The sequence below is a fragment of the Nerophis lumbriciformis genome, linkage group LG20, assembly GCF_033978685.3.
Source record: "Nerophis lumbriciformis linkage group LG20, RoL_Nlum_v2.1, whole genome shotgun sequence".
Lineage (NCBI taxonomy): Eukaryota > Metazoa > Chordata > Actinopteri > Syngnathiformes > Syngnathidae > Nerophis > Nerophis lumbriciformis.
Window position 1 is genome coordinate 11,691,575 of NC_084567.2, and position 15,569 is coordinate 11,707,143.

Here is a 15,569-nt window from a genome sequence, read left to right on the forward strand (position 1 = left end):
GTCCAAATCCAAAATGTTTCAGGGTTTGCAGAGTAAATGGATGTGCAACAGAGTCAAATGCTGTATAAAAGGCTCCGTCGTAAAAAAAATTGCAAGTCCAGGAAGTGACGTAAACTTCGCGCATGCGTGAACCGATCGTGTCTTTCCGTACGGATGGAGTAGTGACGTCGGCAAAACAGGACAATAAGAAAGCAAGATGGCGTTCGACGGAGAGGACGTGTTTAGAATACTTCTCTGTTTTTTAATGAGCGCGTACATGTACAAATATATGTTGTTTATTGGAGTAAACAATGTTAATATTTGAAAGTGTTCGGATACATTCGCCTCAGCGCACTTTGCTGCTTCTCGTGCTAGCTTAGCTTGCTAGTTAGCTTAGCTTAGCTTGCTAGTTAGCTTAGCTTGTTAGCTACTAACAAGTCACAAGTGCGAGAGTAAAGTGTTGTGATTGTGTGAAAATGTGCGCGAAAACGATAACAGATTACGAGGAGGAATTTTGTCCAACAAGAGAGGATAACGAGCGACAACATCAACTACTTTTCAAGAAACGTCAAGTTGTGTCACCCAGAACAGGTTTGTTTACTTCTTACTCTCACATGTTTACCAACTTTATATTTCATTATTGACACTATCCTGAAATAGATTGTCTATGAAGGTGAATTATCTTGTGATGATGATGATGCACTGCTTCGTTTTAAACCAAAAGGTTTGTACACACCTTCTCATTCAATGGGTTTTCTTTATTTTCATGACTATTTACATTGGAGATTGTCACATCAAAACTACAAATGAACACATGTGGAGTTATGTACTTAACAAAAAAAAAGGTGAAATAACTGAAAACATACGTACTTACACGGACCCTTTGTAAACAACCTTCCCTAGTCACGGTGCAAAAAGATAAAAGAACCAACAAACATGGTAACACAATAATACAATATAACACAATTTGTGGATATTTAAAAAAACGTCCAAAAGAAATAATAATTACACCCATTTAAAGTCATTACAAAGCATGATTGGCCCTAGTGTGTGAATGTGAGTGTGAATGTTGTCTGTCTATCTGTGTTGGCCCTGTGATGAGGTGGCGACTTGTCCAGGGTGTACCCCGCCTTCCGCCCGATTGTAGCTGAGATAGGCTCCAGCACCCCCCGCGACCCCAAAGGGAATAAGCGGTAAAAAATGGATGGATGGATGGAAGCATGATGGGAAAAATTCAAAACACTACCTCCACACTCATCCATGTTTGGTGCATTTTAGCGGCTTGATTTTTATGATTGATTGCAAAATTTTAAAGGGGTTGTCAGAGAAGTAAACAAGGTAGGAGTCCAACTTTTACATACTCTTAATGTCCTATTATATTATTTATATATTCATTAAAATATGTACACCTATATACAGTACAGGCCAAAAGTTTGGACACACCTTCTCATTCAATGGGTTTTCTTTACTTACATGACTATTTACATTGTAGATTGTCACTGAAGGCATGTGGAGTTATGCACTGAACAAAAAAAAAGGTGAAATAACTGAAAACATACTTACATGAACCCTTTGTAAACAACCTTTCCTAGTCATGGTGCAAAAAGAAAAAATAACCAACAAACATGGTCACACAATAATACAATATAACACAATTTGTGGATATTTAAAAAAAAAAAGTGCAAAATAAATAATAATAAAATTCAAAACACTACCTCCACACTCATCCGTGTTTGATGCATTTCAGCAGCTTGATTTTTATGATTGATTACAAAACTTTAAAGGGGTTGTCAGAGAAGTAAACAAGGTAGGAGTCCAACTTTTACATACTCTTATTATCCTATTATATTATTTATATATTCAATTAAATATGTACACCTATATACAGTACAGGCCAAAAGTTTGGACACACCTTCACATTCAATGCGCTTTCTTTATTTTCATGACTATTTACAATGTCACATCAAAACTATGAATGAACACATGTGGAGTTATGTACTTAACAAAAAAAAGGTGATATAACTGAAAACATACTTACATGAACCCTTTGTAAACAACCTCCACTAGTCATGGTGCAAAAAGAAAAAAGAACCAACAAACATGGTCAAACAATAACAATATATAACACAATGTGTGGATATTTAAAAAAAACATCCATAAGAAATAATAATTACACCCATTTAAATTCATTACAAAGCATGATGGGAAAAATTCAAAACACAACCCCCACACTCATCCATGTTTGGTGCATTTTAGCGGCTTGATTTTTATGATTGATTACAAAACTTTAAAGGGGTTGTCAGAGAAGTAAACAAGGTAGGAGTCCAACTTTTACGTACTCTTAATATTATATTATTTATATATTCATTAAAATGTGTACACCTATATACAGTATAGGCCAAAAGTTTGGACACACCTTCTCATTCAATACGTTTTCTTTATTTACATGACTATTTACATTGTAGATTGTCACATCAAAACTATGAAGGAACACATGTGGAGTTATGTACTTAACAAAAAAAAAGTGAAATAACTGAAAACATACGTACTTACACGGACCCTTTGTAAACAACCTTCCCTAGTCATGGTGCAAAAAAGATAAAAGAACCAACAAACATGGTCACACAATAATACAATATAACACAATTTGTGGATATTTAAAAAAACGTCCAAAAGAAATAATAATTACACCCATTTAAATTAATTACAAAGCATGATGGGAAAAATTCAAAACACTACCTCCACTCTCATCCATGTTTGGTGCATTTTAGTGGCTTGATTTTTATGATTGATTGCAAAACTTTAAAGGGGTTGTCAGAGAAGTAAACAAGGTAGGAGTCCAACTTTTACATACTCTTAATATTATATTATTTATATATTCATTAAAATGTGTACACCTATATACAGTATAGGCCAAAAGTTTGGACACACCTTCTCATTCAATACGTTTTCTTTATTTACATGACTATTTACATTGTAGATTGTCACATCAAAACTATGAATGAACACATGTGGAGTTATGTACTTCACACGAAAAGGTGAAATAACTGAAAACATGTTTTATATTCTAGTTGCTTCAAAATAGCCACCCTTTGCTATGATTACTGCTTTGCACACTCTCTGCATTCTCTCCTTGAGCTTGAAGAGGTGGTCACCTGAAATGGTTTTCACTTCACAGGTGTGCCTTATCATGGTTGATTAGTGGAATTCCTTGCTTTATCAATGGGTTTGGGACCATCAGTTGTGTTGTGAATGAGAAGGTGTGTCCAAACTTTTGGCCTGTACTGTAGTTCGTGAAAACCAAACAGTTTTAGAAACACCATATTTATGAGAGGTTGACGTCCTCTGTTTTGCAACAACGTGTTTACACAAAACTCAGAGTCACCAGATATACAGTCGTGGTCAAAAGTTGACATACACTTGTAAAGAACATAATGTCATGGCTGTCCTGAGTTTCCAATAACTTCTACAACTCTTGTTTTTTTGTGATAGAGTGATTGGAGCACATACTTGTTGGTCACAAAAAACATTCATGAAGTTTGGTTCTTTTATGAATTTATTATGAGTCTACTGAAAATGTGAGGAAATGTGCTGGGTCAATGTTAATATTTGCTTACATGTCCCTTGGCAAGTTTCACTGCAATAAGGCGCTTTTGGTAGCCATCCACAAGCTTCTGGTTATATTTTTGACCACTCCTCTTGACAAAATTGGTGCAGTTCAGCTAAATTTGTTGGTTTTCTGACATGGACTTGTTTCTTCAGCATTGTCCACACGTTTAAGTCAGGACTTTGGGAAGGTCATTCTAAAACCTTCATTCTAGCCTGATTTAGCCATTCCTTTACCACTTTTGACATGTGTTTGGGGTCATTGTCCTGTTGGAACACCCAACTGCGCCCAAGACCCAACCTCCGGGCTGATGATTTTAGGTTGTCCTGAAGAATTTGGAGGTAATCCTCCTTTTTCATTGTCCCATTTACTCTCTGTAAAGCACCAGTTCCATTGGCAGCAAAACAGGCCCAGAGCATAATACTACCACCACCATGCTTGACGGTAGGAATGTTGTTCCTGGGATTAAAGGCCTCACCTTTTCTCCTCCAAACATATTGCTGGGTATTGTGGCCAAACAGCTCCATTTTTGTTTCATCTGACCACATAACTTTCCTCCAGAAGGTCTTATCTTTGTCCATGTGATGTCAGATGAAACAAGTATGTGCTCCAATTGGAAACTCAAGACAGCCATGACATTATGTTCTTTACAAGTGTATGTACACTTTTGACCACGACTGTATTTCACGTCGTAACCAATATAATTCATAGTTTCATGGCTAGTTTCACGTCCTGATCCTGACCTACATGCATCTATAAGTGGAAGAAAGCATTTATTGTCAATCATCTTTCAACAAGCAAAGTAGTCCACACTTGATTTATGAAAAGAAGACAACTTTCCTTCAGCGTGTGGCAGGTTGTCTCCAAGTGGAAGGTGGGAGCTGTGCTCTAGATAGAGATACTGCATAAAAACACCACATAGTGAAACATGTTTTGGGAAGAGTTCCTTTGGCCCAGCCACAACAATTACTAAAAGGGGCTAAATGTTTAAAAAAATATTTGTGTTATATTTTCATTCCAAGGTTAAGGGTAGAGATAAAGCTTGGCTACTCACTTTACACCGGAGGTTTAAAAGAAGTTCTGATTTGTCTTTTAGGAAAGTTTTGATCAATTCTGGCTCAGACTTTGCTAACTGCCCCCCCTTTAAATTTCCAAGCCTTATTTTTCTCTTTTGAAGCGATTTTAGTGGCTGGAACAAAATAAACTCTTTGCCATGTTTTATTGCTTGTTTAATGACACATTTTAACACAACACACTAGGGTTGCACGTTATGCCGGTACTAGTATAGTATCGCGGTGATGATGATGATTAGAGATGTCCGATAATATCGGACTGCCGATATTATCGGCCGATAAATGCTTTAAAATGTAATATCGGAAATTATCGGTATTGGTTTCAACATTTTCGGTATCGGATTCAAAAAGTAAAATTTATGATTTTTTAAAACGGCGCTGTGTACACGGACGTAGGGAGAAGTACAGAGCGCCAATAAACCTTAAAGGCACTGCCTTTGCGTGCCGGCCCAGTCACATAATATCTACGGCTTTTCACACACACAAGTGAATGCAATGCATACTTGGTCAACAGCCATACAGGTCACACTGAGGGTGGCCGTATAAACAACTTTAACACTGTTACCAAACAAGAATGACAAACACATTTTGGGAGAACATCTGCACCGTAACACAACATAAACACAACAGAACAAATACCTAGAACCCCTTGCAGCACTAACTCTTCCGGGACGCTACAATATACACCCCCCGCCACCCCCTACCACCCACCTCAATCCCGCCCCCCAACCCCGCCCACCTCAACCTCCTCATGCTCTCTCAGGGAGAGCAGGTCCCAAATTCCAAGCTGCTGTTTTGAGGCATGTTAAAAAAAATAATGCACTTTGTGACTTCAATAATAAATATGGCAGTGCCATGTTGGCTTTTTTTTCCCCATAACTTGAGTTGATTTATTTTGGAAAACCTTGTTACATTGTTTAATGCATCCAGCGGGGCATCACAACAAAATTAGGCATAATAATGTGTTAATTCCATGACTGTATATATCGGTATCGGTTGATATCGGAATCGGTAATTAAGAGTTGGACAATATTGGAATATCGGATATCGGCAAAAAAGCCATTATCGGACATCTCTAATGATGATGTTCCTCCATCGTTGTCGACAATGAGCAGGACATCTAAGTAGTTGATTGTGGTTGATGTGTCCTCAGAGGACTTGTCAGGCCGATCCTTGCTCGGAAGTATCTGCCACATGTAGGACACTTGAAGTCACTTGTGTCAGTTAGAGCGTAGTTACTTGACACTCTCAGCTTCCGGAGCTCACCTTTTCCTCTTTCATGCTTCAATGCAAGATGCAGTATCGCCGTACTAATGAATCAAAAACGGTACTATACTCCGTTTGAAAAGTACCGGTTCGCCATATTTTTTTATTTACAGGCATGATGGCGCGTCGTCGCCACGTGGTGACATTGCTGGTTTTACGAGCAGAGGAGCATGTTCGGCAGCGCGCGCACACTGAGTACTTACAAGCAGACACAGAGTGTAGACAGAAAAGGGAGAATGGACACATTTTGGTGTAAAAACTAAAGATAAAGATGAAGTTATAAAACTGAAACACCCTCAAGAAAAGGTGCTTTAAGACATGCCTAGCTAGCTAGCGGCTAACATCCATCCACAGTGTTTTAGCTACTTCTAAATCTACGTCTCTTACAAGTATCATCACTGGAGGACGAGGAATAGCTAAACATGCTTCACTACACACCGTAGGAGGATACAATAGCTCACCGGCGTCACAATGTAAACAAATGCCATGGGTGGATCTACACCTGACATCCACTGTAATGATACTAATCGTTACTACTATGATTACATCAATATTTTTCATCGTCACAAAATCTTTTTCCTTTTTAAAAAAAAATTCATATTATGTTTATAAACTCAGTAAATACGTCCCTGGACACATGAGGACTTAAATTACTACCAATGTATGATCCTGTAACTACTTGCTATCGGATCGATACCTAAATGTATCGTATCATCCAAAACTAATGTAAAGTATCAAATAAGAGAAGAATAAGTGATTATTACATTTTAACAGAAGTGTAGATAGAACATGTTGAAACAGAAAATAAGCAGATATTAACAGTAAATGAACAAGCAGATTGATAATCCATTTTTACAGCTTGTCCTTTATAATGTAGACAAAATAAAAGAATGATAAATGACACAATATGTTCCTGCATATGTCAGCAGACTAATTAGGAGTCTTTGTTTGTTTACTTACTACTAAAAGACAAGTTGTCTAGTATGTTCACTATTTTATTTAAGGACTAAATTACAATAATAAACATATGTATAATGTACCCTAAGATTCTTTGCTAAAATAAAGCCAATAATGAAATTTTTTGTGGTCCCCTTTATTTAGAAAAGTACAGAAAAGTATCGAAATACATTTTGGTACCGGTACCAACATATTGGTATCGAGACAACCCTGCAACACACACGAGAAGGCAAATAATCTCATGTGGTAACAGTGTCAATAAAAGAACCACTTAGGATAAAACAGACTTTATTCATCCCGCAATGGGGAAATTATGTAGTTGCAGTGCATGTTCAAAAAGTCGCAGAGCTCCTGCAACCAGCAGCCACTACAAGGACACCTGTTGTGCAAAACCATTTTTTTTACACAAGTGCCGAAAATGTGAAATCAAACCATGTAGACACTGAGGAGATGTTTATAAAACAATCTTGCCTTCCTTTATTCTTTGAAACGAGCCCTTTGGAATTTTCCCATTGGGTGATGTTTCTACCAAATGTGACGTCAGCAGATGATCCATACATGGCTTCCTTTACCCAAACTGTTCTGCACAGGTCCGCCATTTTCAGGGGTAGGTACAGAATCCGGAACTTTTATAGGTACCGACTGAATTATTTCGGTAGAACCGGGTATGGATTCACGTCAAATCAAACGGTGCCATATTTCGATACCTTTTTTGCACGTGACATTGCGTCCAGTTTCAGACTCGTCCCGTCCGGTTCATGTGAACGATCACTCGGCCAAACTCCCTCCAAGTAATGTTGCCATTTTTAACACCAACAAAGCAAGTATGCTTTGTAGAAAACACACAAATGTGAAGTCAGGCTCCACTCTTACAAAATGCTCTAGCTTGATGCTAATTTACATTGGATTTGCCATAGACAGGCTACTATTAGCTTTAGCAATTTTACATGGCCATATCAACGCCTCCAAATTTGGTAAAGGAAACTACAACTAAGATGAATGTTACCATCACACAGCTGGTGTGTGATAAGCACAATACTTCCAGTATCAACACTTTGTAGGGCGCAGCATTACACATTGGACTTCCTGGAAAAATTAAATTCCTAGTTAGACAACATTCCATTATTAGCCTATACAACACTGCCATCTCATGTCTTAGGAGTGCAACTGCATTGCAAATGTGACAAAATATAACACATGAACAGCAGTTAGAATCCAATTGTTTAAATGTTACATCCATCCATTTTCTACCGCTTGTCCCTTTTGGGGTGGCAGGGGGTGCTGGAGCCTATCTCAGCATTAAAACAAATTTTTAAATTAAAAAACATTATTAATAACACGCGCAAACGTATTGAAAATTGGTACCGTTGAGTACTGGTATTGATTCCCTGCTACTGGGAATTGGTACCGTATCAATTAATGGCAATAAGCGCCTTCTTTTTCGCTTTTTTTTTTTTGCATGTGGGGCAGACTGGCTCGTACATGCACATGCATCCTCCGCTGTTGCCATTTCTAACACAAAATAGCGTACAGTTCAAACTCAGTCCGTCAGTAGACTCGCCATGGAAGCGCTAAAAACGACAAGAAAGATGGCGAAGTGGAGGCACATCCTCAAGGGAGGGTCAGAAAAGGGTCTGTAGAACATCATCTTTGCAAAGTTTGGAGCAAAGAACCACCTTTACATGTCATGTAGACCACAAGGAAGTGTTTGAAATATGACCCCTTGAATATTATTTACTCATTTACCCAACAGACGTCCAGCAGCACACCCATATTAAAGAGGAAGAGCCACATCCCCCTCGTGTAAAAGAGGAAGAGGAGGAGCCACTGCCCTCCCACATCAAAGAGGAAGAGGATGAGGTCTGGATCACTCAGGAGGAAGAGTGTCTTCTAGGACAGGAGGAGGCTGACCTGACCAGGTTTCCACTGACTGTGGTCTCTGTGAAGACCGAAGACCATGGCCACAAACCACCTGAGTCCTCCCAGCTTGGTCCCAGTCCAAGTAAGCACAACACTCAGAAACTGTGGTACGGGTCCCACTAGAGGTACGCTAACTTCATCTCCTTGTACGCCCAAGAATCAATTGTTTTATTTTCCAATAGTCACACAGTGTTACTGTTCAAAGTAAGAAGGAGTCAAACAAAAGACAAAGACTACGTTTACACTGCAGGCCAAAGTGGCCCAAATCGCATTTTGTGGAGATCGGGTTTTTTCCAGCTGACTGTTTACACTGCGAGTAAAATGTGATTTTTATCAGACTCCTGTGTCAACGCGCCCCAATGTGGCCCCAATGTGGCCCCAATGTGGACCCCAATGTGGTCCCAATGTGGCCGTAACATGGCCCCAATGTGGTCGTAATGTGGCCGCAATGTGACCCCAATGTGGACGTAACGTGGTCCCAACGTGGATCCCACCGTGGTCCCAATGTGACCCCAACGTGGTCGTAATGGGGCCCCAAACGTGGCCCCAATGTGGCCGTAATGTGGTCCCAAAAATGGTCCCTATGTGGCCCCAATGTGGCCGTGATGTGGTCCCAATGTGGCCGTGATGTGGTCCCAATGTGGCCGTAATGTGGCCCCAATGCGGCCGTAATGTGGTCCCAAAGTGGCCCCAATGTGGCTTTCTGAAGTGTTCCTGAGCCCATGTGGTGATATCCTTTACACACTGATGCCGCTTTTTGATGCAGTACCGCCTGAGGGATCCAAGGTCCGTAATATCATGGCTTACGTGCAGTGATTTCTCCAGATTCTCTGAACCTTTTGATGATATTACGTAGCGTAGATGGTGAAATCCCTAAATCCCTTGTAATAGCTGGTTGAAAAATGTTGTTCTTAAACAATTTGCTCAGGCATTTGTTGACAAAGTGGTGACCCTCGCCCCGTCCTTGTCTGTGAATGACTGAGCATTTCATGGAAGCTGCTTTTATACCCAATCATGGCACCCACTTGTTCCCAATTTGCCTGTTCACCTGTGGGATGTTCCAAATAAGTGTTTGATGAGCATTCCTCAACTTTCTCAGTCTTTTTTGCCACTTGTGCCAGCTTTTTTGAAACATGTTCCAGGCATCAAATTCCAAATGAGCTAAATATCTTGTCTTTGCAGTCTATTCAATTGAATATAAGTTGAAAATGATTTGCAAATCAATGTATTCTCTTTTTATTTATCATTTACACAACGTGACAACTTCACTGCTTTTAGGGTTTGTAAAACATGTGTTTGTCATTCTTGTGTTCTTCAGATGTTTGCGAAAAACAACTTCTCCCTGAACAGCAAGAGCGCTTTCCCAGGGTGGAGCAGGAACAGTCCCCTCAAATTAAAAATGAAGAGGAGGAGCCACAGCCCCTTCGGACGGGAGAGGAAAGCAATGGGCCACAGCCGCCTGCGTTAAAGGGAAAGACTCGCCACAGCCCCCACATGTTAAAAAAGAACATCAACCACAGCCCCCTCATATCAAATAGGAAGAGGAGGAGCCACAAAGGTGGAAGTGAGGAGAAGGGAGAGGCGGAGCCTCCTACTCCACACATGACAACAGAAGCTGATGGAGACCACAAACTCTTAGCTCCACTATCAGATAGTGACGACATAACGTCACACTCTCCTGACACTAATGATGAAGAAAATGATGACGCTGATGATGATGAAGAAGATGACACTGATGATGATTATGATGATGATGATGAAGAAGATGAAGATTCTAAAGCTGACAACACACACTTGAAATGTTTTCACTGTGACAAAACTTTTAAATACCCCAGTGATTTGAAAAGACACATGAGAACACACACTGGAGAAAAACCAGTCACATGCTCAGTTTGCAGTAAAAGATTCTCCCAGAAGACAAGTTTGATTTTACACATGAGATTACACACTGGGGAAAAACCCTTTTCCTGTTCAACCTGCAATAAAGGGTTTACTCAAAAAAGGGACCTACAAGTACACATGTCGACACACACCGGAGAGAGGCCTTTCATGTGCTCAGTGTGTAGTAAAAGTTTCTCCACAAAGGACAGTTTGATAAAGCACACAAGAACGCACACCGGTGAAAAACGTTTCTTATGTTCCATCTGCGGTAAAGGTTTTACTCAAAATCGCGATCTGAAGTCACACATGAGAACACACACCGGGGAGAAACCATTCATGTGCTCAGTTTGCAGTAAGCGATTCTCTGCGAAGGAAAGTTTGGTAAAACACACAAGGACGCACACCGGAGAAAAACCCTTTACCTGTTCAAGGTGCAACAAAAGCTTCTGTGACCGAACCACCTTTGTAGTGCACATGAGATCACACACAGGGGACCAACCGTTCAAGTGCTCAGTTTGTAACAAAAGATTCTCCCAGAGAGCAAATTTGATCAAACACAAAAGAATGCACGCCGGGGAAAAACCTTTTCTATGTTCGGTCTGCGGCAAAGATTTTGTCCAAAGTCAACATTTGAAAAGACACATGAAAGTCCACACTGGGGACCAACCATTCATGTGCTCAGTTTGTAGTAAAAGCTTCTCCGCCAAGGAAAGTTTAAAAGTACATATGAGAAAACATACTGGAGAAAAACCTTTTACCTGTTTAGATTGCAACAAAAGTTTTTTTCACCGAACGACCTTTGTAGTACACATGAGAGCACACACTGGAGAAAAACCTTTCATGTGCTCAGTTTGCAGTAAAGGATTCACCCAGAAAGCAAATTTGATAAATCACACAAGAATGCACACCGGGGAAAAACCTTTTAAATGTTCGGTCTGTGATAAAGGTTTTGTCCAAAATCAACATATGAAAAGACACATGAAAGTACACACAAGAGAAAAAGTGTTGAGTTGCAGTGTGTGTGATGAAAGATTCACTTATAAGTATCAGTGTAAGAAACACAAGTGTGCTGGTGAGAACAGCAGCAGCAAATGAAGCTGAAGAATTTAAATAAACTGTCAAAACTTTGATTTATTAACAATCACCAGATATAACATGTGACATCACTGTTGTGTACGTGTAACACAATCTTGCGTCTAACATTTATAGATGTTATAGGTTTTATTTCAGTCAAGTACATGCACTGATATACAACATTGTGTACATTTGTTAATAAACTTTGTAAAGGTGTAAACTGAAGTTTCACTTTATTTTGACTACCCTTTTCTTATTCACTTTAAAAAACACCAGTACATGTACAGAGCAGTGCATCAAACTAAACGGGCAAGTTGGAGACATCTTTGTGAGCAAACAGGAAGAAGAAAACCTGGAGGATGATTTAAAAGATGGGAGGAGATAGATGCGTCTCGTGATGACTCTGCCAAGTGGAAGCATGTAAATATTACAAAGAAGAAGACCGGAAATAGATCCTTGAGGGACACCACATGTGATTGTTATGTCTATTGCGGAGCTTGGAGCCATACTTAGGAAGGTTTTTCTGTCTGAGAGTTAGGAAGTGAACCACCTTCAATATACACACATGTCCTTTAAAATTGACTTTGAAACAACGTTGCAAAATAGTTGTATTTGTAAATTGACACAACATTGGATCCACGTTGGTTGGTTGGGGAAATGACCAGATTACAAAAGGTCAAATCAACGTCACAACCTGACATTGAATAAAAGTTGTCAAAAAGCATGTTGTTTCAATGTTGTATTTGTGTTGTAGAATATTGGTTGGGAAATGACCAAAATTCAATGGTCAAATCAACGTCACAACCTGACATTGAATTAACGTCATCAAAGAGCATGTTGTTTCAACGTTGTATTTGTGTTGTAGTATATTGGTTGGAGAAATGACCAAATTTCAATATTAAAGTCACAACCTGACATTGAATAAACGTCATCAAAAAGCATGCTGTTTCAACGTTGTATCAGTGTTGTACAATATTAGTTAGGAAATTACCAAATTTCAATGTCAAATCAATGTTAAAACACAACATTGATTTCATGAACGTCGTCAAAAAGCATGTTGTTTCAACGTTGTATTTGTGTTGTAGAATATTGGTTGGGAAATGACCAAAATTCAATGGTCAAATCAACATCACAACCTGACATTGAATTAACGTCGTCAAAAAGCATGTTGTCTGGGATGAGGTGGCGACTTGTCCAGGGTGTGCCCCACCTTCCGCCTGATTGTAGCTGAGATAGGCTCCAGCGCTCCCCGCGACCCCGAAGGGAATAAGCGGTAGAAAATGGATGGATGGATGGAAAAAGCATGTTGTCTCAACGTTGTATTTGTGTTGTAGAATATTAGTTAGGAAATGACCAAATTTCAATGTCAAATCAACGTTAAAACCCAACATTGATTAAACGTCGTTAAAAAGCATGTTGTTTCAATGTTGTATTTGTGTTGTAGATTATTGGTTAGGGAAATGACCACATTTCAATGGTCAAATCAACGTCACAACCTAACATTGAATTCACGTTGTCAAAAAGCATGTTGTTCCAACGTTGTACTTGTGTTGTAGAATATTGGTTGGAGAAATGACCAAATTTCAATGTTAAAGGCACAACCTGACGTTGAATAAACGTCATCAAAAAGCATGTTGTTTCAACGTTGTATTTGTGCTGTAGAATATTGTTTGGAGAAATGACCAAACTTCAATGGTCAGATCAATGTCAGGACCTGACATTGATTAAACGTTGTCAAAAAGCATCTTGTTTCAAAGTTGTATTTGTGTTGTAGAATATTAGTTAGGAAATGACCAAATTTCAATGGTCAAATCAACGTTAAAACCCAACATTGTTTAAACGTCATCGAAAAGCATGTTGTTTCAACGTTGTATTTATGTTGTAGAACATTAGTTAGGAAATTACCCAATTTAAATGGTTAAATCAACATTAAAACCCATATTGATTAAACGTTGTCAAAAAGCATGTTGTTTCAACGTTGTATTTGTGTTGTAGAATATTAGTTGGGAAATGACCAAATTTCAATGTCAAATCAACGTTAAAACCCAACATTGATTAAACGTTGTCAAAAAGCATGTTGTTTCAACGTTGTCTTTGTGTTGTAGAATATTGGTTGGAGAAATGACCAAATTTCAATGTTAAAGTCACAACCTGACATTGAATAAACGTCATCAAAAAGCATGATGATTCAACGTTGTATTTGTGCTGTAGAATATTGGTTGGAGAAATGACCAAATTTCAATGTCAAATCAACGTTAAAACCCAACATTAATTAAACGTTGTCAAAAAGCATGTTGTTTCAACGTTGTCTTTGTGTTGTAGAATATTGGTTAGGGAAATGACCAAATTTCAATGGTCAAATCAACGTCACAATCTAACTTTGAATTAACGTTGTCAAAAAGCATGTTGTTTCAACGTTGTAGTTGTATTGTAGAATATTGGTTGGAGAAATGACCAAATTTCAATGTTAAAGTCACAACCTAACATTGAATAAACGTAATCAAAAAGCATGTTGTTTCAACGTTGTATTTGTGCTGTAGAATATTGGTTGGAGAAATGACCAAACTTCAATGGTCAGATCAACGTCACAACCTGACATTGATTAAACATTGTCAAAAAGCATGTTGTTTCATTGTTGTATTTGTGTTGTAGAATATTAGTTAGGAAATGACCAAATTTCAATGGTCAAATCAACGTTAAAACCCGACATTGATTAAATGTCGTCAAAAAGCATGTTGTTTCAACGTTGTATTTGTGTTGTAGAATATTGGTTAGGAAATTACCCAATGATTAGAATGGTTAAATCAACATTAAAACCCATATTGATTAAACGTCGTCCAAAAGCATGTTGTTTCAACATTGTATTTGTGTTGTAGAATATTAGTTGGGAAATGACCAAATTTCAATGTCAAATCAACGTTAAAACCCAACATTGATTAAATGTTGTCAAAAAGCATGTTGTTTCAACTTTGTATTTGTGTTGTAGAATAATGGTTGGGAAATGACCAAAATTCAATGGTCAAATCAATGTCACAACCGAACATTGAATTAACGTTGTCAAAAAGCATGTTGTTTCAACGTTGTCTTTGTGTTGTAGAATATTGGTTGGAGAAATGACCAAATTTCAATGTTAAAGTCACAACCTGACATTGAATAAACGTCATCAAAAAGCATGTTGTTTCAACGTTGTATTTGTGTTGTACAATATTAGTTAGGAAATTACCAAATTTCAATGTCAAATTAACGTTAAAACCCAACATTGATTAAACGTCGTCAAAAAGCATGTTGTTTCAACGTTGTATTTGTGTTGTAGAATATTGGTTAGGAAATGACCAAAATTCAATGGTCAAATCAATATCACAACCTGACATTGAATTAATGTCGTCAAAAAGCATGTTGTTTCAACGTTGTATTTGTGTTGTAGAATATTAGTTAGGAAATGACCAAATTTCAATGTCAAATCAACGTTAAAACCCAACATTGATTAAACGTCGTCAAAAAGCATGTTGTTTCAACGTTGTATTTGTGTTGTAGAATATTGGTTGGAGAAATTACCAAATTTCAATGTTAAAGTCACAACCTAACATTGAATAAACGTAATCAAAAAGCTTGTTGTTTCAACGTTGTATTTGTGCTATAGAATATTGGTTGGAGAAATGACCAAACTTCAATGGTCAGATCAACGTCACAACCTGACATTGATTAAACGTTGTCAAAAAGCATGTTGTTTCATTGTTGTATTTGTGTTGTAGAATATTAGTTAGGAAATGACCAAATTTCAATGGTCAAATCAATGTTAAAACCCAACATTG

The 15,569-nt window shown here is 38.3% G+C and overlaps 1 protein-coding gene across 1 annotated transcript; it reads left to right on the forward strand.

Annotated features, from left to right (window-relative positions):
• Positions 1 to 223: 223 nt before the first annotated feature.
• LOC133619760 (uncharacterized) lies at positions 224 to 12,561 on the forward strand. Its single transcript, XM_061981012.1, has 3 exons — positions 224 to 570; positions 8,636 to 8,884; positions 10,121 to 12,561. Exons 1-3 carry the CDS (start codon positions 456 to 458, stop codon positions 11,776 to 11,778), a joined length of 2,022 nt encoding a protein of 673 aa, XP_061836996.1. The 5' UTR covers positions 224 to 455; the 3' UTR covers positions 11,779 to 12,561.
• The last annotated feature ends 3,008 nt before the right edge of the window (positions 12,562 to 15,569 follow it).